The 25,384-nt window shown below is 38.5% G+C and overlaps 3 protein-coding genes across 6 annotated transcripts; 2 read left to right on the forward strand and 1 right to left on the reverse strand.

Annotated features, from left to right (window-relative positions):
• Positions 1-92: 92 nt before the first annotated feature.
• On the forward strand, positions 93-6,769 carry akirin2 (akirin 2). Its single transcript, XM_026143187.2, has 5 exons — positions 93-625; positions 1,033-1,164; positions 4,338-4,487; positions 4,600-4,671; positions 6,141-6,769. The coding sequence occupies exons 1-5, from the start codon at positions 454-456 to the stop codon at positions 6,149-6,151; spliced, it is 537 nt and encodes a 178-aa protein (XP_025998972.1). The 5' UTR covers positions 93-453; the 3' UTR covers positions 6,152-6,769.
• Positions 6,770-8,063: 1,294 nt separating this feature from the next.
• Positions 8,064-19,788, forward strand: rars2 (arginyl-tRNA synthetase 2, mitochondrial). 4 transcript variants are annotated; one of them, XM_080290194.1, is made up of 20 exons: positions 8,064-8,236; positions 8,359-8,432; positions 8,539-8,641; positions 9,148-9,231; positions 9,345-9,445; positions 10,025-10,080; positions 10,444-10,527; positions 10,644-10,720; positions 10,900-11,058; positions 11,188-11,294; positions 12,244-12,339; positions 12,524-12,584; positions 13,150-13,226; positions 13,741-13,865; positions 15,712-15,752; positions 16,310-16,419; positions 16,620-16,715; positions 16,799-16,873; positions 16,985-17,064; positions 19,424-19,788. In XM_080290194.1, the coding sequence occupies exons 1-20, from the start codon at positions 8,201-8,203 to the stop codon at positions 19,699-19,701; spliced, it is 1,920 nt and encodes a 639-aa protein (XP_080146320.1). In that variant the 5' UTR covers positions 8,064-8,200; the 3' UTR covers positions 19,702-19,788. The 4 variants fall into 4 exon arrangements, with proteins under 4 accessions (XP_080146320.1, XP_080146321.1, XP_080146319.1 ...); XM_080290195.1 differs by having other exon boundaries at positions 16,985-17,048; positions 19,424-19,618; XM_080290193.1 differs by having other exon boundaries at positions 8,065-8,236; positions 15,712-15,779.
• slc35a1 (solute carrier family 35 member A1) lies at positions 19,622-25,362 on the reverse strand. The gene is made up of 8 exons (XM_026142298.2): positions 25,183-25,362; positions 24,760-24,940; positions 22,414-22,573; positions 21,786-21,938; positions 21,563-21,629; positions 21,179-21,355; positions 20,959-21,093; positions 19,622-20,384 (listed from the first exon to the last, which is right to left on the reverse strand). The coding sequence occupies exons 1-8, from the start codon at positions 25,205-25,207 to the stop codon at positions 20,251-20,253; spliced, it is 1,032 nt and encodes a 343-aa protein (XP_025998083.1). The 5' UTR covers positions 25,208-25,362; the 3' UTR covers positions 19,622-20,250.
• Positions 25,363-25,384: the final 22 nt, after the last annotated feature.

Below are 25,384 nucleotides of genomic sequence, written 5' to 3' on the forward strand. Positions count from 1 at the left end.
ATGTAGTTTTCAAAATGTACAACCAAACGGATGCGAATGTGTCTAAAAACTACAATTACCTGCAAGAGCGTGTCTTCTTGCACATGCGCATTACCAAACAAACGCAAACTAATAAAAGGTAGGGCTGTCCAGACCGTTGTAGTCGGTGCTCTCAGCTAATGTGGTAAAATCTGTAATCATCTGCTTTAATGCGACGTTTTTGCGACGTTATTTTATCCTGGTCACGGTAAAATATATTCGTTAACGTGAACGTTGTGAGATTTATCAGTGGAAGACAACGGGAGACGAAAAAAAATCCGTATTTGTCTGCAGCCCGGAAAGGCTTCTACCGATCGACTTAGCTAACACTAGCTAGCAAAAGCGGTACATACCCGGGCCCAGGCCGGCGGCTTTCTCGGATACCAAGGAATTTTGAAGTTTCCTGGCTTTAAATATTTAACATATTTAAGCGTGATGGCTTGTGGAGCGACTCTAAAAAGGAGTTTGGACTTTGATCCGTTAATGAGCCCTGCTTCCCCCAAAAGAAGGAGGTGCGCCCCGGTTATGTCTCCAGTGTCTTCACCGCAGAAATATCTGCGCATGGAGCCATCGCCTTTCGGGGAAGTGTCGTCCAGACTCACCACGGGTAAGAAATGATGTCTACGTTTGATTTCACGGCCCTCTAGTTTTCTATATTTATACCACGCTATATTAACAAGTATTTCCAGTGGCGTACATGATGTAACGCTCCAAACACGATTGTGTAAAGTTAAGACAAGCATTGTTATATTTAGCGCAGCATGTGGTGGTTATTTTGTTATAAATTCAACTTCCATCGAACTTTTATGGCTTTATGAAGAAATATTGTTTGGTATTAATGTGCGGGGAGGGGGGGATAGTAAAAGAATAATCTCTTACAGTCGGGATATACATTAAAATAATGCCAAGGCCATACTTAATGATCATATCTGAATACTGCAGCGACTCTGTCTCCATACAATCACAGCACCTCTATGTAAAGATCTCATTTAATGCTGCTTCTGTCTTTTTCAGAGCAAATTCTACACAACATTAAACAGGAGTACAAGAGGTTTCAGAAACGGCGACACTTGGACAGTGCTTTCCAGCAGGCTGAAGGCTGTCCTCTGGACCTGCAGAACATTCCCGGTGGATCTGCCTTACCAGGTAGCTATACCAGGGTTGTTTTTGAATAGGCTTGTTTTGCTGTAATCCATGAACTTCCTGTTTGAGATCAGGGTTTAAAGGGTAATATAAATGTTTAAGTCAGTTGCATGGAGTGTGGATGAGCTTATTGTGAGGGATTGTTTTGGGTTACAAGCCTGATTTTTCTCATTTTTCACACTAAATCATCACTTTTCTTTTACTGCTTTGTTTTTTTTTTATATAACATTGCTTGCTTGCTGGGAAATCCTGCTGCCTAAGGCAACTCCACAAAAAGGCAGAGGGAGAACAGATGACATTCCTTCCTTATCCTTTCACTTTCTTTTGATTGTGTGTGTGTGTGTGTGTGTGTGTGTGTGTGTGTGTGTGTGTGTGTGTGTGTGTGTGTGTGTGTGTGTGTGTGTGTGTGTGTGTGTGTGTGTGTGTGTGTGGGTGGGTGGGTGGGTGGGTGGGTTTTTATATATTTTTTTATTTTTTTTGTGCGTAATTATCCCAGATGGGAGTGTACAGCAGACATTGGAGTCTACAGATGGTAGAGGCCCTCTGGGTCTTGAAATTACACTTGACTTAAAGTGTATATGCTGTACTAATACTTAACCGCAGTCAACAGTGGTGTTAAGTCTAAAAATAAGTGTCAATGGCACATTTGCGTGACACTACTTCCATACATCAGGGTATTCTGTCATCAGTTCTTTATTTGAACTGTTCAGCTTCACTAAAACATTTATCAAGACGTGCGATAATTGTGTTTAGTGTTGTTTTATTGGTAACATAAATGGCCTTTTATTCTACCAATAACAGTAACAGAAATATACATCTTGGTTGATGGTTGGGATGTAAAAAAAATAAAAATAGACAGCAATCACAATTGGTGTATCACAGATAATTTTCTTTTATATGCTTAAAATGAGTGACAAAACCCATAAACTCACCAAAACAGTGTTTACATAGGAATGTTTGGGGGGTGGACAGATCATAAAGTGAAAACCAGATGTGTTTTAGAGTAAGATTAAAACCTGACAGCAAAGCATATGCACTTGTTTGTTTTTTAACAAGATTTAGGGCAGATGAAGTGTTTTAAACTGTAATTACAGTATGAGGCTCAGGTTAACGTATTCGACTTGACAGCAGGCCTGTTTTGACTATATTTTAGTTTTTCTCATCAGTTTTAAGTTGCTTTGTTACAACCCTCTTTTCTATTAGCGATTTGTGGTTCCTAGCTATTATCAGACAGATTTAAAACAAACTTATAGAAAAACATGCTGGAATAAAACTATTGTGTTGCTCTGTTGTGTTTAACAACGAGAACCTGCAGCCTGCTCGTCTCCTACTTTCCTGAGTGTAGAGAAAACCACCACGAAGTATATATGTGTGTGTGTGTGTGTATATAGATATATAGATAGAGAGAGAGATATATCTCTCTCTTTATCTATGTATCTCTCTATCTATAAAAAAATTAATTAATTAATTAGAGGTGGGAATCACCATACATCCCACGATACGATATTATCACAATACTTGACGTACGATACGATATTATTGCAATTTTTAAAAAATATTTTGCAATATTCAGATTCTGTACACAAAGGTAAACTTTATCAATATTCATTTTATCTAATATCAAAGTCTCGCACTCAGTCTTTCTCTCATTTCAGTTTTATTGTTGACAAACTGGACGGTTTGTATTACAGTCTAGTCCAACTTAACTGAATGCAACCATCTGGTACAATTATAGCTATTCTGAACTATGCAATTTATGAAAACTATGCAGCCCCTTCAGCAACTGAAGAATTTGAAAGTAAATTAAAACAAAATATAATTTTACATTAAATAAAAAAGTTTTAAACTTAATTAAAATAAAACATGTCTTAAATTAAAATAAGTAAACTGTCATGTTTATTGCTGCAAAAAAATAGTTAAACACATTTGGACAGTGAAGGAATGTCAGGATTCTTGCTCAGAAAAAGGATCAACATGCTCTGAAGTCAGAGCATGTTCCAGTCCACAAAAACTTTTTTGTAACAAAATATCGATTTCTGCTGTCCCTGTATCGATACATTATTAGCAAACAAAATATCACGATACTGTGTGTGTATATGGGAGATAGATATAGAGAGGGAGATATAGAGAGGGAGATATAGAGAGGGAGATATAGAGATAGGGAGAGATATAGATAAAACAAACATGACTGTTTTATGCTTACTGCACTGCCACACTTTCTGAAGTAGTCCACTGGTGCTGCTTTTATACTCTTGTCATTAGCTGGTCTCATAGCCCACCATGAAATAGTCTACTTCCAAAAGGCATTTGCAGTAATGGTTCATGATTATGGACACTGTGGCTCTTCTTTTTTTTTCCCCTTAACTCGGCACAATTTTGTTAAGTAATAGGAAATATCTTTGGCCAGAATCTTCAGTGGGGAGGTGTCACCATGGCAACCAGGAAAAACAAGCTTAAAAAGAGCATTGTATTATAAACCTGTCATCTGTCTGGCATGACTCAAAGTGTGGCCTCTGGTGTCAGCAGCGAAATGGTTTACTCTTCCACAAAGCGTGCCAGCCTCCAAATGTGGACGTTTAAAAAGTGGAAAAATATTAATATATATTAATTTTGTGTGGCTAGTATTGTGACTAGTCAATAGATTAGGGGTTGTGACTGTTTCACTAACTGCCGAGCGACTGCGTTGCATTAATTATGAACGTGTAGGCAATCTGTCACTGTCTGTGACATAGCCTCTCAGCAGAGTGTCTATTCACACAGTGAGGGCACGATTGATGCAGCACATCACCATGCTCACACTGTTTTGGAGTGGTTCCAAAAACGTACAAGCACAACACGTTGCAGCTTGTTAGCCCAAACTCTATTGTTAGAAACAAAAGTTAGAAAAATAATGTCGGCATGACTTGAGACTTGTAGGCCGTTTTGCTGGCAGCAGAAATACCTGATTCGTGGTGCAGTGGTATCAAATTAAGGCAAGACTGACTGTGCTTCCTTTGCTTTGTTTGAAGCAGGCCTTTGATTTGTTAGCATGAAGCTGGCAATTTTTTTTTTTTTAAATTTCTTTCTTGCTGCAGGCTGATTCTCTGGGCTATATTTTGCCTGTAGTGTTGTTGTTTTTTTGTTTTGTTTTTTTTGATATATATAACTTACATGTGAATTACTGACTCTTTCAACAGGTACATCCTCAGGTGCTTCATCTCCTGCCAGGAAAGAACAGCCTTTGTTTTCCCTCAGACAAGTTGGGATGATCTGCGAAAGACTACTGAAGGAGCGAGAGGACAAAATCCGTGAGGAGTATGACGAGATCCTGACGACAAAGCTTGCAGGTATAGTTTTTTTTTTGTTTGTTTTTTTTTTTAAATGTTATGTTCACGTGCAAGTAATCCAAACTGATTTTTTTTTTGTTTTTTTTAAATAATATTTGATTTATTCCACTAGAGCAATATGACGCCTTTGTCAAGTTCACCCATGACCAGCTGATGCGAAGGTTTGGAGAGCAGCCTGCAAGCTGTGAGTGTATATTTTTGCTGTTAAACATTTCTGTCATATTAGCCATAGCTATGGTATTTGCCTCTTGAGGTTAAAGTGCATAATAAGTAGTTAATATTAAAATATAATATAAAAGGAAACTTGCTTTTCATGGCAGAGCTCTTGTCAGAGTCTGTGTACATTTATGCTTTATCAGCAGTTACACAGCTTCTGGGTGCATGTTTACATTTTCACAGCAGACTGAAGCTGTCTGAGCTAAATGGAAGTATAATGATGTGAGGCTGAACTGTCTAAAATGACAAAGTATTTGCTGCAGTAGACTGTGAGAGTGCAGCCTTTTCAGTGTGCCCAGGCATATCAGCTTATGCTGATAAAAGCCTCAGAGTCAAGCCAACATGAATGAAATTCAAATCGTAGGTGATGTTTTAGCTTCTTAGGGCTATTTGTGTGAAGGAAGAACTCACATTTTAAGCGGTAGCAACCAGAACTAGTTAGTTAGTTAGTGCTCGCTCATTTTTCCAGAATTTGGTTACAACTGACACCTAGTGACTCATTTTCTATATTCAGGTGCTGCAGAGGTGCAGTGTTTTGTGGGGATGTCATTCAAACAGCCCACCAATCTTAAACGGCAAACCGATGATATAACTGTGATCGAATAAAGAGGAACTGGACTTTGCGATATTTATTTAAACTTCTTCATCTGCAAACATCTCTCAAAACCTACTTTTGAAAAATGTTTGTGGTGCATAAACTGTATATAAATATTCAGTCCCTCCTTGTCCACCGAACCCCTCTATTGAGGGCAAAGCCTGCAATATTTGGCCCCCTTAGTGGTGCTGGTGACTTTTCCCACATCTGCTGTGTGGATTGTGATCAGTTGATCAGTTTCTTGTAGACGTGGTAGGGCTCGACTTATTTGTTGACAGGTTGCTGTAGGCTATTTGCAGATGTATCAGTATTTGTATTTATTAATGGCCAGTAAATGGTAGTGGGTAAAAGCAGTAGAGACAGGGCAAACACCCTTCAACCATGTTATGAATATTGACTTTGCATAGTTTGTCCACAAGAGGGCGCTCTGTAACTTCCATGTTCCATATTTTGCAAACACAACAGCCAATCCTGTACTGGTCAGGCTTTTATTATTAGCTTAATCATTTACCAACATGCTACAATTACTTTTTTTTTTTTTTTCACAAATAAATATTCATAGAAAACAAAGAAATCTGTTTTTTGCGTGTTAATATAGAAGATGTTAAATTAAAAGTAATATTGAAAAGTAAATTTTTAAAAACAAAATGCAAACAAAATTTTGAGCTCTGCATGTTTGCACGTTGAATCCCATTTATGAAGTTGTCAGTGCAAACATTTTTGGCTGAACTTTTGTTAAATGTCTTCTAGCTTAGACAGGATTTATAAACTGTCTTATTAAGAACAGTTCCTGTCTGCCATCTCTTATGTGTAATCGTTTATTCCTTTTTTTTCTTCCATAGATGTTTCCTGAGGTTGGCGCCCAAATGGAGTACCATTTACTGCAAACTAATCCAGGGCCTCACTGGGTCTAGTTGGACTTTTCTCCTAGCTGTGCCATATCGCCTCTATGTGGACTCTCTGCCTCAGGCATCAGTTAGTGGCACTGATGTTTGCTGTTGCCTCCAGAGTTTGGAGGGCGCCCTGCTGCCTTCATGTCTGAGGACCCGCTGTGGCTCCACCCGTGGCCTCTCCACTGCCGCATCGATATTTATTTGGCATTGTTCTGATGCCTTTGTGAAAGGCTGACTGCCACCACTCATTTGACCTTTTGATTTCACTTTATTCTTTATCATATTGAGTCGTTCCACAGAGAGGATGTTACTGTCGCGGCTTTTCTGTATGTACTTCTTTGAAAAAAGGAATGGCTGAAGGCAGCTTTCAGACTGACTTGAGGAACAGTTGTCTTGGCTTGTTTCAACATAGTTTAAACTGTACTGGTGATTACTGCTTTTACACTTGTATACACTGTATATTTTTATTTTTTTGCTTGATGTGTGTCCATTGTACCATAATTTCATGGTTTTATTTGCTGTAGGTATAAAGGGGCTTTGATTCAAGAAAATCAAACAAATAAAAGTCTTTACACAAATGTTTAGATTGTCGGTTGTTTGTGGGGGTGGGGGTGGGGGGGGTCTTTGTTTGTTTGTTTTCTAGCCTTTTACTCTTACTATCACTTGGTAATGGGCTTTGCCATTGTGATTTGTTACTTGGGGGTAGTTGTTGCTCATCTCCCAGGCCACAACCACACTCAAGTCATTCATACGTTCTGTAAATGTATTTAAGGCTTGGGGCGATAACATTCATTAGGATAATAAATGTGAACGCTAAACACAAAATGACAATATTCAGCTGAAAAGTTTTGTTTTTTTAAAATAAAATTCGGCTCTTATATTCTAAGAGCCATAAAAATTGCAAATCTTGCAGTACAGTAGCAGAAAGCTTAAGTAAAAAGAAAATTACATTTGGTAATGAAAGAAGTAAAATCACTGCGATGCAGGGATTATTGAATCATTGTATGTTTATATAGTAGTTATGGTGGGGTATTCCATGCTTGAATTTAACGCATCAATTTGACATTGGTCTTGTTTATATGCATCAAGTTCAGAAAAAAAGCATAAATTTTGACTTTGAAAATCACGCAGAAGCCCTGATATTGATCGGATGTTATCTCCTCAGTAATTCAAAGATGAGAAGACTCGAAAAATGGAGAAATGTAATTACCCAACTTCTCCGTCCAGAGATGGTATTTGGAATAGATCACAAACTTTCCAGTAATCCGCGGGACTATTTTTCCTCCATATTTCTAACTTTCATACCTCCTGTTAAAGGTCATTTAAAATCACCAAAGATCTCGATTATCAATAAATTTGAGAAACCGTACAAATATAACTTAATCCTTCCCTCAATCTTTTTAGTGAGGATTTATATTTTTTCGACTCGTTACTTATGGAAAAAAGGTTTTTCTAAGCTTTAAAGCTGCATTTAACGATATGAAACTGAAGTCACGTGAGTTCTCGAGCCAATTGGACCCTCTGTTACCAGGGAAAAACACTTGACTCAAGCTCCTCCATTCAACGGCTCTTATTTTAGGACTTGCTCAAGTGCACAGATTTTATCCAGGGACTTGAACTTTTGTCTCTTGTAGTCAATAAAAAGCTACAATTAATAATAATAAAACTTTTTTTCCGCAGGAGCGTTGTTGGTCATTTTTAAATTCACCAGCTCCCTCGTTTTAAGATGGCTGGCGATGATAAAACTAACCGCAGTCATATTATTGTCCGCCCTTTCCTCTCCATGCCATAATATGACCGGGAGCAGCCTAGAACAAATTCGAACAAACCCTTTCTTTTATTTACGCTATTTTCTAAAGCGAAGCCTGTGATTGGCCGAGGAAATCGGAAGTAGTAACAGTAATACGGAAGTGCAGCAGCAATGTGTCAATGTGAAAGCACCCTGCAAGGGTTTTTTTAAATTTATGCATAAAGGTTAAGTTAAGGTTTTGTTCGTGTGTTTAGAAAACATGGCTTGCTTTTTCAGGAGAAAAATCGCGGAGAAGGTAATGCGGCTGGGAGTCTCAGATTTTCACAAACCTGTGTGCTAATGCTATCATGTTTTGACCCTGCAGGGCTGTGATTGAACACTTACAATGTTTATCTGGTGTTGTGTTTTAATGTCTAGCTGGGTAGAGCGCTGCAGCAGTCAGAGGATGTTTTCATTCCAGCTCTGACAGCAGTTCCAGTCCTGAAGAAACAGTTAAGTCTGTTTGTGTCGCTCACTGCTAACCTGTAGGATGCTATAAGTATGTTTTGTCTTCTCACCTGTTTGTCAGAGACTTTTAAAAAAAGTTGTGATCCTCAGGCAGGGAGCCGATTTCAGGCTTTTAATTGGAACCCTGAGAGCCAGTGGGATTTTACCATCCAGTGGAGACATTCAGGTGCAGACAGAAAACTTGGCCACTCAGGTGAGATTAAACCACCCTTAGACAGTCACCATTCCTCTTCACGTGTAACTCCACCGCATGTATATATTTTTGGTGGAGGTCATGGTAATACCCGCGGCTTAAAGTGAGGCCCTTAAAGAAATTGTTTGCTCCAGACAAAGAAGTTAAAGAAGCAGACTGGTTTAACCTGAAGCCTAACCTGTAACATGAACTGTAAGACTGTGACAGGCTGAGCTGCCTGTAGCCGAAGCTCTCACTGCTTGCGATCTATTTCATTCCTCATTGTTCCAAACAGGCCAGTCTTTCAGCTTAATGTGCATCCAAGTTTATCAGTTCCTTTAAGCACCGTAACCATGTGTTTATGACAGTTGGACATTGCAAGACAGTCATATAATTGTATAATCTGTTCCTACAGATTATACAATTAATCTTCCTCAATTCAATGAGTTCTAGTTTGTGTTTGTCTCATATACATTAGATGAAGCTTTAATTTGTTTTTAGTAGGTAATTCACACTTTATCTTTCAGTTGAAGCAGGACAATGTGGTGGAACACATCTCAGCTGCACGTGGAATTATCAACTTTAAAGTTAATCGCAAGCTTCTTGCTCAGGTTTGAGTTTCCACTCACACAGTGACAGCTTAAGCAAACAAAACAAAATGAAACAAAAAAACTTCCACAGCTTCTGCTGTGATCACAGTCCCTCTCCACTTTATCTGTTCCAGAAATTGTTGGAGCCATTTGGAAATGGGGAGAATGATAAATTTGGGTTAAATAGTGAACTTTTCAATACTCTCACGACAGGAACGACGTTAGTGGAGTACAGGTAAGTTTGTTTTTCAGTTTTATTTATATGGCGATAAATTTAAATGCGGCCTCTTTGTTAAAACGGGGGAAGGATTCTGTATGTCTCCCCCTTATTTTAACGTACACACCCTGACTATGTAACTAGGTACGCCTGTTCAACTGCTCATTAGTGTAAACATCTAATCAGCCAATCACATTACAACAACTTTGTGTATTTAGCCATGTGAACATGGCTAAGGCAACCTATGGAAGTTCAACCTAAGTGTAAGAATGAGGCAGCATAATAACACAGCTTGTCACAAAGCTCAAATGATCTCAAACTGGTCTCTTGAACATGACAGTGAGTTCACTGAAATGCCCTCCACAGTCACTGAACTCAATCTAATAAAGCAGATTTGGGATGTGGTAGAACAACGTGGATGTGCAGCTGACAAATCTTTAACAACTCTGTCATGTCATTGCTTAAATATGGACCAAACTCCCTGAGGAATTGTATCCAGCGCCTTGTTCTTTGGAATAAGAAAAAGTGGCTAATGTAGCTATTGAGTGTATTCATTTCCACTTAACAGACAGAGTTGATATGTTGATATGCTTACAGCTCTCCAAACATTGCCAAAAAATTCCATGCTGGACACTTGCGGTCCACAATAATTGGTGAGTATAAACTAAACTGATAATAATAATAATAGTACAATTATTATTATTAACTGAAATGCATGTGAGCTACATATTAAATCGAGCCTTACCAATGAACTTATTACTGATTACAAAAATGTGCACAAAAGGGTTTAAAATGATTTTTTTTTTGTCATCTTGAGCAACAAGTTTCGTTTTTTTTTTAACCGTGAGTCCGCACAGTTTTACCTTTTAATTATCAGGAAATCTTCAAAATATTTATATTGTTAGCTTGAAGAAGAAAATTAAGACCCGATGTGTCATTACTAGATTTTCAAATTCTTAAATAGCAAATAGTTTTTCAGCAAGTGTAAAAAAAAAATATATAAACTCTATCTTCAGGTAACTTCATTGCTAACCTTAAACAGTCACTTGGAAATGATGTCATTCGAATGAACTACCTTGGAGACTGGGGGATGCAGTTTGGTGAGTTGGTCAGAAAATTACTCTACAGTGAGGGATTATCTTTTGTTTGTTTGTTTGTTTGTTTGTTTGTTTGTTTATTAAAACGTCAAGGACAAGTAACCTGTCTTGGATTTCAGGTTTGCTGGGAGCTGGATTTGGGCAATTTGGAAGTCCGGAAAAATTAAAACAGAATCCCTTACAGCATTTGTTCGAAGTGAGTTTGGATGTTTGGAGAAAGACCCAATAGATGCTCTCTGACTCTCAAATTTATATTTAAGCACTGAATGAGCCTCAGTTGCATGTTTAGAAGATGTTGTTTTAGTGTTATATTCTAAATGCTGTTTAAAAAGGCATTTTTAAACAGCACCAGTGTTTGTTTTTTTTGCTTTTCAGGTTTATGTTCGAGTAAACAAAGAAGCAGAGAACAATGAGGATATGAAACAGGCTGCCAGAGACTTCTTTAGACAGCTGGAGCAGCACGAGAGCCATGTTGTCTCCTTATGGCAGCAGTTCAGAGACATCACAGTGAAGGAGTATCAGGACATTTATGAGGTTAGAAAGCTGCCAGGCAGCTTGGTAACAGCTTGAGTCTCTAAAGATAGAAACTTGAAATGAGAAATAAAAATGTTTAACAGTTGACTGCCATGGAGCACGACTGAGATTGATTTAAAATCTCTCCAGCGGTTGGGGGTCCACTTCGACGTTTACAGCGGGGAGTCCTTTCACCAGGATCAGGCCCAGGAGGTGGTGCAGCAGCTGCAGAGCCGGGGCCTGCTGAAGACATCTGAGTATGTGGCGACCTTCGATTGGTAACTGGTGTGTCTAACACCAAGTAAACATGTGCTAAGAGGCCACCTATTAGTCAGAGTTCAGCTTCCCTACAAACAGAATACAAATAGATTTTAACAGATGGGGAAGTTTATTTGCAAAAAGTGTGTCCATCTTTAAGCAAGGCTTTAAACTGCGAATAACATATATTTAATTGTGAAGGTGTCGTCGATCCCCGATGCATCAGTCATTCATTTTGGAGCCATTTGGAGATGTCACAGAACTTTTTATAGCTCTGTTTTTGATCTCGTTCAGCTCTACAGGGAAATATCTGGCTCTTTGGCTAATACATTCTCCTCTGTGCTCACCTGTGTCTGCCAGCTCTTTGGTGCTCAGCAGGTTGTGTCCTGTTGGTTTTTAGAGCTTTACTTTGAAAAACGAGAGCAACGGCTGAACCAAAACAGTTAAGCTGGACGGCAGAGAGATTAAATTTGAAAGGAAATACAGATTCACATAGTTATCTACCAGTTTATTGCTACATGCCACCCCTTGTATAATGATATTGTTAAAATATTTACCTAAGCCCAGACTTCTCTCACCCCATACACCTTTTCCAGCTCTATCAGATAACCAAAACACTTCAACTGGCTCATTTTACTGTGCAGGAGCCAGTTGAAGTGTTTTTTTACAACACACTATGTTGACTTAAAAAAAAGATCAAAGGTCCAGTTTACCCTTTCCTGTACAGGATCACCCGCATCACAACCTAGAATCAGGCCCAGGGTACCGGCTCAAGGCAGAGGGTTTGGAAGCTACTTGGGTCTGCCCTCCCGTGAACTCACAGGAGGAGTGTAGGGATTCAGTGCTTAGTAGCTTAAAAATGAAATACAGTAAAATATGCATAGATTCAACAGCTGAGCCTGACCCTATGTCTTCTGGACATAATGATTTTTTTTTTTCTGTTGACAGGAAGGGCACTGGTGTGGTGGATCTTTCCCCCAATAGAGACATGACCAACGTCTGCACAGTGCTCCGCAGCGATGGTACGACTCTCTACATCACCAGGTTAGTTAGCAAGAATTGCGATCGGTACAAAATGGTGAAAGCTTTTAGTCCTTGGGATTTAAGTTTATGTGAGCCCACTGAAATTGTTAGCTGCTTTACTCTGAAAAATCGAGTGCACCTGGTAAATGATGTCTCTCCCTCTGATTTGACGCCATAAGCACTTATTTTGTATTTTCTGTTTTAGAGATATCGCTGCAGCCATTAACCGAAAGGAAAAGTACAGTTTTGATGAGATGATTTATGTGGTAAGCACACCCAAGCTCTCTTTTTTTGCCTGCTGCTTTATGCCAATAACAGACGAGGAATAGATAGTAGAAATTGAATGACTTTAATAATCATGGAGCCCAGTTTATTTTCTGCATTATAATTTTTGTTTTTTGCCGTTAATTTTTTTGAGCTGAAAACGGAGCAGAAAAATAAACTACTTTCACAACTGGTCATTTAAGTAACTTATAGCCAAGCAATCTTTGTCTAATTTGCTTTTTTAAAAAAGCAGAAGAAATGTATTGAGAAATACACCTGGACTTTCGTTTTAATGAAAAATAAATAAATAATAATTTTCTGGTAATTTTCTCAAAACAAGTAGTAAATAATCGAGAACAGCAACTGGCAGATTAACTGTTTATGGTTAGTCTGTATGATATTCATATTTTGTATTTAATTCAGTATTTAAACTGAAAAAAAAAGTCTTTATAAGACTTAATATGAAATATTGTATTAGAAACACTAGCAGGACTTTTCTATGGAAGCTTGGAGTTATCTCAAAATTGTAACTCAATAACTTGACATTTGAAATGTTTCTTTTTCTAGACAGATAAAAGTCAAGAGAATCACTTCTCCCAGTTATTCCAGATCTTGCTTGCGATGGGTCACTCTTGGGCAGATGGGTAATGTAGCATTACATAAATTCACCCATAATGCACCGGTTTAATGAAAACTAATTAATGTCAGCTCTCAATCGTATTTTTGCACATTATGTTTATGAAAGACTTGAAATTAAAGATGCATTTAAGGCTGGAATGACAGTAAACCTCGGCTCAGTAATTACAGGATTTCCACGGTCTCTCTTGTAATTCAATGAAGATAGATTCAGCATTACTTTACTCCTCCCACCCAAAACAGGCAGCTGTTGTAATTAGAAACAGAATGAAATTCTGCTGTCTCATGATGTCTGTGTGATGGTGCTGGCAACTTTGTGTTGGCCTTAATATTTAAGCCAACTTCAGGCTTCTATTCCACATTTCACTTAAATTTTCTGCCACTTGTAGTTATTGCTTTTTTTCTTTTAAAGTTACACTTAGAAAAAAATAATAGGATACATTTGTGAATGTACATGCATATCATGAGTTTATAAAGTGCTTAAAATGAGTGCTTCTAATAGTATTAAAAACATGATTTTAGGTGTCGGCACGTGTCCTTTGGTCTGGTGCAGGGCATGAAGACCAGGGCCGGTGAGGTGGTGTTTCTGGAGGACGTGCTGGACGAGGCTCGGGCCAGGATGCTCAACAACATGAGCCAATCAAACAGTAAGCCTGTCACACATTAGGCAGTTATATAACAGTAAAAGAGTAAATAAATACTTATGTGTCCTTTAAGTACTGTTATGTGCCTTTCTCCAAAAGTTGATTCTTTTCATCTGGGCAGTGTTTTCAGTGGGAGAAACGTTTCGTCACTCATTCAAGTGACTTCTTCAGTCTCAGCTGACTGCAGGTTTCCCCAGTCTTATAAACTTGGATGAGTGACGAAACGTTTCTCCCACTGAAAACGCTACGCCCAGATGAAAAGAATCAACTTTTGGAGATTTACTTACCTGGATGATTGAGAATGCATCAAGACGTTATGTACCTTTAAAAACAAAATCAGCACTTCAGTCCTCAATCGACTGGTGTGCAGGAGTTTTGCTTTTATCTGTAATTGTTGTCAATTGCATTTTGCAACAAGAAGATGGCGCTCTTCTCTAAAATGAGCTTGATTTACATTTTTATGTGATGAGCAGGGATGGGTATTGATAAGATTTTCACGATTCAGATTCCATTTTCGATTCTGTTTAACGATTCGATTCTTTATCGATTCTTTTTTTTTTTTTTTTTTTAAAGGAGAACACAAAGGTCGAATAGCTTAGAACTTTGTTTTATATCTTCTCTTTGAACAAGATAGAAATTTAGGAGTAGCATGGCCTTACAAACCCAACAGTGAGATCTTAAGAGATCCTTAAGAGATCCACAGCCTATGGCTCTTCCATGGGGTGTCACAAGGTCCCCGGGGGAAAAAATTGTAAATGTAAAATAATAAAATAAATACTCTTCTGTAGCAATAACAAAGTATAACATAAATTATTCTGTAGCAATTACACAAGAATATCCAGTAATGTCCCTGCCGACAATTAAACACATTCACTCAAAATAGGGGCATCTGCTGTGGCAAATGGGTGCAAGCCTTTAACCACAAACTTAGTCCCTGCTCGGTGACATTCGTCTATCCTGGCCTGAAAGGAGACGCTACCGGTAGACTGCAGCGAGAACTGCCAGCATCTGAGCCAGACTCTGTCTCTCTCATCATGGTCACCTAAATGCACAGTAATGGCAGGTTTTGTAATAAGGCAGATCGCGCTAACATAATATGTACTGTTAGTTGATTATTTACCTGCCGCATTAACGGGAGAGGACGTGCAAACGTTACCGCTGCTGCTGGGTTGAGATTCACGAGTCCGGAGCGGAATTAAAAACACGACATTGATTTAAGGTCATCGCGTGTTTTGTGAGCAAATGCTTTTGCATATTCGTAGTGTTTCCTCCCTTAAATGAAATATCTACTTAGTATTGCAAGTTGCCCTGTTGTCATCCGTTCTCGTAAAGTTATAAACAAATTTTTGAGCGTTTAAGCCGCTTACGCGCTGTGTCTCCTGCCAGGTAAATGACGCTACGCAACGTGGTGACGTCATTCGGGGCGACGGGAATCGATAAGGGAATCATTTGCAAAAATGGCAAACAATGGCAAACAATAAAAAAGAAATTGAAACAGTGGGAACTGGTTCTCAACAAGAACCGGTTTTCGATACCCATCCCTAGTCTGAAATCTATCCTCCTGTAAGCAGCTAAGCACATTTTTCTCCCACAATGAACTACACATGCCAAAAAAGGGGTGGTCAGAGTTGATAAGAGCTGAAACTACTTGTAGATGGTTAAGGCCTTTAGAAAAATGCCTCCTTAAAAAAGTACAAAGACTGGTATGTATTGTGACATATTATTGAACTGAGACACATTCTTATCGTTGACTCAACACTTACTTATTCCATGATTACTGTGGGATTGGCACATGTCAGAACAAGGGCTGTTTTGTTGTGTCACTGACTAAATTTAAATCTTTCCACAGCAACAAAGGAATTGGAAAACCCAGATGACACTGCAGAGAAAGTAGGAATCAGTGCCCTAATAATCCAGGTTTAGTATTTTTATTTAATAATACTGCTAGTATTCAGCAACCAGCAGCTTCATTCATTGATCTGTGTGTGTGATTAATGTTATGATTGGGAGTTTCAGGTCTTTAAGTCAGACCGATAATAACATATTGGCCATTAACTGATATTCTAAGTTTGCTAAATGTTCAAAATTAGTGGTCATAAAGATCTAAAAGAATAATGTAAATCACATATTTGTTAAATAATTAAGACTTTGTTTCAATAGTACAAAAGAAAATAAACAAGATTATTACACTGTCAAGTATAATATTCCACCACTGGCTGCTTCATTTCTCGGTCTTAGTGATGATGCGGTGACTCCTCCTTTCAGGAGTTTTAGCATTAAAGCAACATTTTTCTTTTCTTAGTTTCTGGCCTTCATCGGGCCTATCACGAGCCAAAACCCATCAGTTAAGCAGTAAAGTCCTGTTGATGCATTACCTTTCTCACACCTTTCCTCCTCTCTGTGCACTTTGCAAGTAGGCGTTAACGTGCCTGAAAACTCTGTTTTAGGACTTCAAAGGCCCCCTGCAGTCAGACTATAAGTTTAACTGGGACCGGATGCTGCAGGCTCAGGGTGACACTGGTGTCTTCCTTCAGTACACACATGCTCGACTCTGCAGGTCTGAGATTTCTAGTATTGATACGTCTTCATTTTGGATCCTCTATCCATTAATCTATTCAGTCATTTATTTTGGAAATTGAGAAATAACAGAGAAACATTTGAAAGACTTAACACTTTAGATGCATGTCTGACATCCTTAATTCCAAAAGGTCAACAGGATATTTGTCATGTGATTCACATATAATCCTGTTATTACAGTTTAAAGCAGACAAACAAAGGTGTAGAGGCAGTTGCCTTCGACCCATCTCTTCTATCTGAGCAGACGTGTACTGCCATCCTACAGCACCTCCTTCGGCAAGCACTTTCTGAACATCTGTTCATTTGTCAATGTCAATATTTGTTCTACGTTTACAAAACTGTCCCTTCTTTATTTGCAGTTATGACGAGGTATTGTACCAGTCAGCTCAGGATCTGCAACCTAAGCACCTTGTCAACTTCTTGCTGAAGCTGTGGTAAGGGACAGGATGCCAGTCGTGCTACTTGGCAAGCCCTTACAGTCATAAGTTAACATTAGTAGTAAATATGTACAGAGGTGTGTCCTTACTCTCTTTCGTGTCTTCCAGCCACCTGATTGCTTCAGCGCACAGAGAGCTGCCGGTAAAAGGAAGCCCTGAGGCTGTTGCACAGGTACAAAGAAAACAGAGTTAAGTAAACTTGTTTCTCCTCTTAAACCTGCCAAAAATACTACATTGAACAGCCACAATGGAGTTGATTTTTGTATAGCCTTTTAATGCATGGTTCTATAAGTTCTTATGCAACAACCTGTTCTTCTCACACATGAACATATTAAGAGAAACTGGCTGGGACATTGTCTGAAACTGCCAAATTAGCACAGTCACATGCACCACAAGCTTTGTACTGAGGAGGTGACAGGTTGAGGGGCATTTACTGTCTGATTTGACTGTTTTGGAAATTTTTCAAGATTTTAAAAGGTCTAGAAAATTAATTATAGCTACATTCTGGCAAGAATACCCAAGAGATTTATACCAAGAAAATTACATGAAAATGAATAACAGAAGTGCTTATTAGTGGGGTTCAAAGATGAAATTTGGACAAAGTTAAAGATGCCTTACCCCTCACGGGACTCTTCTTTGACTAATCAAACATTGTGTTTGCTTGTAGAAAACATTGGTCAGCCAATAGAATTAGAGCTGGGCGATAGAACGATAACGATATGTATCGCGATATAACTTTTACTCGATAGAGAAATTAAGCTATCGCGATAGACCTCGCCGCTCTTGTCCTCTTAAAAAAAAAAAAAAAAAGGTCAGCCGATCCAAATTCAGTAGCGCAGAGCCGAACCAATCACAGCCGCAGCGTCACGTCGCGTGACTTGTTATGTACAGCACAAGTGCCAAGCCGCACGTGTGTTTGTTTGGGAAGCAGCCAGCGGGTAATGGAGCCAGCGCATAATGGAGGAAATGAGTGTGCCGACTAGAAAAATCAACCGAGCGTGACCGAAGAGAAAACAGATGATGGTTCCAATGAGAGATTGTCGAACAGAAGAGCCATAGAAGTTCCGTAGTGTGAAGGTATTTCGGCTATTTCAAGTCTGACAAAAAACAGAGTAGCGTGCACTGTAAATTGTGCCGAAAGCAAGTCTGGAAATACAATAAACTGGTGCATGCGTCACACTGTGCGCCACGTTATTGTTTCGGTGAAATGAATTTCTACAATACTGTTAATTCTACTCTCTGCAGTGTTTAAATGCTTACATATACACACAGTTACTGTCCCTCCACACATACGACTCGGTTCTGCTTCTATGCCCCAGCTTTGTTTACTTTTTCCCACCGAGGCTTCTAGACTTCTGATTGGCCAACATTTCTGCACGGTTAGGAATCTAGCGCCACCTGCTGCTTTGGCATGTTCATAGCAGCGTTTTCTTTCATTTCTCCCTTTATGTGTGGACGGGATTATTTTTTAAAACGAAAACGGAAAATCTCCGTTTTCAAAAATACCCGTGTACGTGTGGACGTAGCCTCAGTCTCTGACTGGAAGCGCTAATTCGTCATTCGGCTTTTGTCAGACTAAAGTAACTGTTAAAACTGTTTGAAAAGCTAAGCTATACAACAAGGAGAGATTGAGAATTTCCTTTTAGTTCTCAGTTTACTTGATATTGACAAAAGTTAGTCAGTTTTGTCTGTTCTTCTGTAAAACAAACTAAGATTTATTTTTAGAATTAATACTTTATTTCTAAGTGGAATTGACAATTTAGTCTGTTTCGTTTGTTCTATTTTGAAACTTAAACGCTTTAGCGGCTGCCTTTTGTGTAGTTTGCAATATTTGCCTTTATTTATCTGAAAAAGTCTCATGTTCCTTAAGTACATCTACCCTGTTGAACTTATTATGGGAAATAAATATTTAAAAACAAGCTGCTGATTATTTCACATTTTACTTGTGAGCAACGGCACATTTAAATCTTACAAATATAGTTATTTGGCTTATATCGTGATAGATATCGTTATCGCCTGAAATGAAAAAAACATCGTGATATGAAAAAATCTCATATCGCCCAGCTCTAAATAGAATTTCTGTTTAATAGTAGGAGCACTGCTTACAGATATCAGCATAATGAAAACATAGATGGTCTATACTAATATCAGTGGTAGATACTTAGGTTTGTCAGTGCAATTGTAAGCCTGACAAATGTTAAAGTGTAAAAAGCTACCTTATTATCAAGGGATCAACACAGTAGCTTCACATATTTTGGCTTTTTTTTTTTTTTTTTTTTTTTAAAATACCCTTCCTGATGTCTTCTCTCTAGAGTCCAACTCATTCACATATTTGACTGATAACTAAATGATCCCCATCTTTTGGTAGCCGGTCAAATATGTGAATCACTACATGAGTCTTTAAAATATGCTATACTGATCTCTTTGTTTCCCTGCGAGAACTGATTGTATTTGCAGTCACTGTTACATCTGTCACTACATATGTAAGGGCATTGCTAACAACAGTTTTGCAACCTGAAAACTGCTTCATTCTTCTCATATCCACAGGCAAGGTTACGACTGTTCAGCGGAGCATGCTCAGTCCTGGCCAACGGGATGAGAATCCTGGGCATCACACCAGTAAACAAAATGTAAAAACCACATCGGTGTGTGTCAGTGTTCTTTTCAGTGCTGCAACTATTGTTGATTTGTATTCTAAAAACAGAGCCTTATATTGTCAAAATAAAATTATGCTAGTCTGTAGGATTGGGTCTAGTCTGTATTCAGAAAAACACTTCTCTGCTAATAAAAACTGTACAATTACCTTCATTACGAGACAACACTGAAGTGATTAAAACAAACAAAAAAAAAATATTAGAAAACAAGATGGGGGAGGTGGATTATGCATGCAGTCTGTGATTTGGGCACATTCAGAGTAAGGACTAAGTGATTTGGAGTTAAGTCACTCGTATTGCACAGTTTAAAGACCAATTATTAACACTGGATTATTAAATAAAATAAAGACAATATAGTACTCCCAATTTAAAAAAAAACAAAACACACAGGGAGCATAATAGTAAACCCCTTATGCTACTTATTGTGGCTGAAGATTGGATTCCAATTCCAAGAATTCACCGGTTAGGGTATAGATTCGCGAGCTTACTGGTAGCTAGCTATAAGCAGTTTCCAAAAAAAAACTACAAAAAACCCAAACTCCCCCACCCCCTTTTTATAAAAAACAAAAAACCCACTAAGATTCTTCAAAGTATTCAGAGACTCAGTTCACGGTTCCATCTGATGACGTCGACACAAAGCAGATCCAACTCTAACCTCAAATGAGGAAAGGCTTCCTTGATCCTGGTCCAGCATAGAAATGTCTGATGTCAGTCAGCACCTCACACAGAAATTAGTTTCTGTTTGTCTTCTAAATTTGTATCCTTCCAGGTTAATCTGGATGTGTCTTGCTTTGGAAGTCCATACAGGTATATGGAAATGCAGACAAAGAATGCTCCAGAGGCAAACGTCATAGCTGCACAGGAGGGTAAAAAAGCAAAATGACATTTCCATTATTAAAAATAAATAAAAAAGGAAGATTAATGGTTTTAATGAAAGCCGGTGTATACCAAATCATTTCATATAAAAACATAGTCAAACCTTCTGTTAGTTTCAAAATGGAAAGAAAACATGCAGGGAGGCTGAAAGGTAGCACTGACTGTTGCCAATATTTTTAATTATGTGAATCTAAGCTGCTGTGCACAGTGTTTTAAGCTGTTAATGTCAATAATAGAGTATAATTGAGGCTTTAAGCTACTTTTCAAAACTTTTCTAGAAAGTTACAGGAGACTGTGGGATCTGCAAAGTGTTACTGGATGTTTTACACAGATAAAAGAGGGACGAAGCAACACGATTTTGACCATTAGTAAAAATTTGTGTTTATATATTTAATATCTGATTCCAAGAGTGATCTACTCTATATTTGACCCACTACTTTATCAAGTACTAGAGAGGTTTACAGTTCAAATAAAAGAACAAAAATCATTAACCACAATATACTCTTACTTAATGAATTGGCTGGATTCAAACTGTGGTTATGAGAAACTTACTTATTTGTAGTCCAAACAAGATTACAGATGCCACCATTGAGAGGACAATTGCAGCTGCAGCAGAAAAGCCTTTCATGATGTTATCAGTGTACTTCACTACCACTGATGTGTACAGGCCACCTACACTGGCCAAGACTGAAAGCACAAGCAGAGCAGAGTCAGACAAAAGGTACAAGGAAAGTAAAAGAAAGGTACTTCTTCCTCAAGATGTCATACTTACATACTACAAAGAACACCCAAGGTGTGTAACCAAAGAAGAATCCTTTCTCCATGACCCTCTCTCCATCAGTCATGTAAACACCAATCAAGGTGATCACTATGCCGGACAGGTACATCTGAATGTTTCTCACCCACAGGGATGTCTCTGAGCTCTTCAACACTTTCTCAAAGTACACACCTTAAAGTAAATACCAGACTGTCAGATTCAAAGGTTCAAAGTACAGCAGCAGTAAAAGTAAAATCCATCTACTTTAGAGAAAATATCATCAGGCATGTGTGCAGATTGTGGGTTTTGTTGGCGTTTTCTTAGTTGCCAAACGTATTTCTGGATTTTACTTGACAGTTAAGCCAATACTGAAAGTCAAATCATCAGCACTGGTCTTACCTGCAAAACCAGAGCAAAGGACAGCAACTGCAATGGCAATGAACCCAATAACAGGATTCTGTTCAATCTGTGAAAAAAGGATCAATGATGAACTACAGAACAGATGATACAGCTTGTAAATTAAAGAGATTTTTAAAATGAATGTTAATTTACTGCTAGTGGTATCACAGGAAATTAAGAGTGGTTTACTGAGTAACCAGGATAGTGTAACATGCCGCCCCACCTGAACTTTAGTGGCCTCCGCAGGTTTCCACTGAACCAGTGTAACGCCTCCACAGAGCATAAAGACGGAAAACCATTGCAGCCGGTTGAGAGAGCGGTTCAGCATGAGCACTGTACACAAGGCTGTGCATGGGATCTTCAGCTGATAGGTGACCTAAAAAGGATTTTGAACTAAATATTATAACTTCACACATAGATGTAGAATTTGTTTCCCTAAATATGTTGTACACTATTAGCATTTCAGCCTGAAAAGCAAAAGCCAAAGTGATCTTAAATTCACTGCCTACAAATCTCTCTCAAAAATGTGTCAAAAATGCAATTTACTGAGCGCTTTCTGAGGTATAAACTGCACATAAACTGAGCTTCATTTTGCCACAAATACTTGTGCAACAAACCCTTTGACTATAAGGGGAAAGTCCCACTTGACATAAGGAGGATATCAAACTTCTTGGATCCAAAATATACCAAGTACTTAAAAAATATAAAACAAAAAGGAAACTTTATCAAGCAGTTATCTATAGAATTTAGTTGCTACTGATATAATTAAATGCGTGTAACAAGACCTGTGTAAATGATGACGTGGACTGTCTCCACAAGAGCCACACGTCAAACCCAGATTCACATAATACCTGATAAACTGCTACATCCAGATTACTCAGGGCGATGAAAGCCATATTATTCTGAACTGCATACACCACCGAAGGCACGCTGAGTTTTAGCAGTTCTTTAGGGCTGCAGAAGATGTGTTCCTGTAAGGTGGCTTTTAGTTTGATGAGACTTGCCGTTTCCCTGGGAGAGGAAAAGTGAAAAACAACAGATGAATGGACGAAGAAGAAATTTTTGGTAAATGATCAAACCATTGTTATTTGTATGTTCTGCATGACATGATATGTTTGTTTTATCTGAGGGGTTTATTCATGAAACAAGATTAACAAGTCTCTTAGTATGTCGTGAAGGTGTGTCTCCATTTGTGTGGCTACAATGGCACGACAACTTATGACAAAGACAATCTGCAGTTAGGTTCAGACTGGAAATGGCACATATTTTCTTTTCAGAATCACCTCCAATTACTCTTTGGAATTTCTCTTGAAGAAATCCAGTTTATACGTAATAAGTTACTGAGGTGCATTTTATTGGCACTGACAAACGAAAGCACGCAACAGGAATTTATACACAGTCATGTGTTACAGTGCTGGAATTGCAGCTTATAGAAGACGGATCAGTTTATTTGTAGTGCAAATTACTTGCACTCTCATTTGGACAAAACGAATATAATTTCCATATTTTTTTATAGCCTTATTAAAAATAAATCTCAATATTGTGTTTCTCTGACAAATTCTGACTGACATTGATCTATTTTGTGTGGAAAAAGTTAGGTATAGAAAAAGAAAATGAAGCAAAGACCATTAATAACCACTCTGCTTCTCTTTGACTGGTTTTGTTGAGCCAAAGAAAGTCTGGATATGCTGAGCCTGAGCTCTGTAAATAAAGTTACAGATTGAACTACAATGTGTCTAAAGATGTTTTTCTATTATTAAAGTCTTCTTTGCTGTCTCTTTACAACTTGTCACTTGTGAGAAATTTCTGCTCTTCTTTTTCTTGGCAGCCTTTAGTTTATTATTTGGCATCAATCTGACAAAATGAATATAAAATGACAAAATGAAATGGAAAATTATAAAGGCAAAATACTGGGCTTAAATGAGCTGAAAAGGTACAAGTTTAAAGGAAATGTTATACACCAAACTATAAATCGATTTACTCGGAAAATGAGTGGCAAAGAAGATTATCTTTAGGTAAAAGCACACACATATTCTTAATGAAGCTAAGCATCATCTATTATATCTTCTAGACAAAATCTATTGGCTTATTTATCAAATGAAATTTCAATCTAGGCAACCTTAATTTATTAATATAAAGATTTATAGAGAAACATTTTTATGTACACACACACACACACACACACACACACACACACACACACACACACACACGCTGATTACTTTATTAGGTAATTAAACTGCTTGGCAACAAGTGCATTTGGAAAACACAACTAAGCCAATCTACTCAACTTTAAACTGAGGAATGAGGAATGGTGATTTACTTGACTCTCAACATGGCATGGCGGTTGGTGCCAGACGGGCTAGTCTGAGTATTTCAGAAACTGTTCATCTGAAGGGATTTCCATGCACAATTATCTCTTGTATTTACAGAGAATACCTCAAAAAAGAAAAAGAAAAAATCAACGAAAATGCCTTGTTTGAAGTCACATGTCAGAGAAAAATGGCCAGACTACCTCAAGCTTACAGGAAAGAGACATTAACTTAAATACCTATTCATTAGAGCCAAAGTTTGGAAAAGGTGTCTCTGAACACACAAGATTTTGAACCTCGAAGCGCGCGCGCACACACACACACACACACACACACAAGGAAAAATGTTTCCTGTTATGAATCTGAGATAGCCAGAATTTGGCATAAACAACATGAAAGCCTGGATATATCCTGCTTAGACTGAGGATACTGGACCCCTTAGCATCAGCACAGCCTATCTGAACGTTATTGCCACCCGTGCCCACTACGTTATGACCACACTGAACACATCTTCTGAAAGTTGCTTCCAACAGCATGTCATAAAGCTCAAATCGTCTCAAACGGAATTCTTGAGCATGACAATGAACTCACTGCAATTAAATGACTTCCACAGTCACCGGCTTTCAATCCAATAGAGCAACTTTGAAATGTGATGTGCAGCCGAAAAATCTGCAGCAACTGCGTGATCCTATCATGTCAACACGGACTAAAATGTCCGAGGTATGTTTCCAGTAACTTGTTGAATCAATGCCGTGAAGAATAAAGACGGTTCTGAAGGGAAAGCGGAGTCCAAACCCGCATTGGCCAGTCATGTGGGTTTCTTAATCCCATACCTTACATTCTGTGGTCACTAAGGAAATAGCGGGTAGCGCCTCAAACACTTACTTTGTGAGCATCCCCAAGCTCAGCACTAACTTAATGACCTCGGCGATGCACACTGCAGTTGTGGAGAAATACAGCTCCTCTGTTGAAATGGTCCTGGTGTACCGCAGTGCCACTGTGTAGGTCGCTGCCACCAGTGTCATCACCGTGAGACAGTACACTTTGAAGATCACGCTCACATTTTCTGAGGAGAGAAAGGGGAGAAAATATTAGCTACCGCTCGTGGCACAAAATGGTATAAAGCTACATTAGCGACCGCTTTAATAATTACTTTAAGAGCAGAAACGACGCGGTTATGACAGTTTATCTGTAAACTGTTCGGTTTTGCATTTTAATGTTTTGCTACCTAATGTTTTTGTCGCTCTAACGGGGTCTTACAGCTAACATTAACCAGTTGTGCTAGCTTGTGTTAACAAGTAAACTCACCGTTGGCCATAGTTGCTTCGTTCATCTACCGTCCGAGTGAATGGAGAAGTAATAATGCCGTTTATGTTACATGTCATCAAAACAACGCGTATTGCAAGCATGCAGTCAGTAGGGGAATGCCTCTCGCAGCACGTGAAACCCGTTTTCTATCTTATTCCCAGCTCCTGTGTGTCGTCATTCGTTCCGTATTACCCAGAATGCA

The sequence above is a fragment of the Astatotilapia calliptera genome, chromosome 15 (genome assembly GCF_964374335.1).
Source record: "Astatotilapia calliptera chromosome 15, fAstCal68.1, whole genome shotgun sequence".
In the NCBI taxonomy this organism is placed as follows: domain Eukaryota; kingdom Metazoa; phylum Chordata; class Actinopteri; order Cichliformes; family Cichlidae; genus Astatotilapia; species Astatotilapia calliptera.

Coding starts and splice junctions, on each gene's coding strand:
- akirin2 (XM_026143187.2), top strand. CDS start 454: ATGGCTTGTGGAGCGACTCTAAAAAGGAGTTTGGACTTTGATCCGTTA. Junction 1,165..4,337: donor CGGTGGATCTGCCTTACCAG/GTAGCTATACCA, acceptor CTCTTTCAACAG/GTACATCCTCAGGTGCTTCA. Junction 4,488..4,599: donor CCTGACGACAAAGCTTGCAG/GTATAGTTTTTT, acceptor TTATTCCACTAG/AGCAATATGACGCCTTTGTC.
- rars2 (XM_080290193.1), top strand. CDS start 8,201: ATGGCTTGCTTTTTCAGGAGAAAAATCGCGGAGAAG. Junction 9,232..9,344: donor ATCGCAAGCTTCTTGCTCAG/GTTTGAGTTTCC, acceptor TATCTGTTCCAG/AAATTGTTGGAGCCATTTGG. Junction 17,065..19,423: donor ACAGGTACAAAGAAAACAGA/GTTAAGTAAACT, acceptor TCATATCCACAG/GCAAGGTTACGACTGTTCAG.
- slc35a1 (XM_026142298.2), bottom strand. CDS start 25,207: ATGAACGAAGCAACTATGGCCAACG. Junction 24,941..25,182: donor CGAAGCAACTATGGCCAACG/GTGAGTTTACTT, acceptor TTCTCTCCTCAG/AAAATGTGAGCGTGATCTTC. Junction 22,574..24,759: donor AGCTTGGGGATGCTCACAAA/GTAAGTGTTTGA, acceptor TTCCTCTCCCAG/GGAAACGGCAAGTCTCATCA.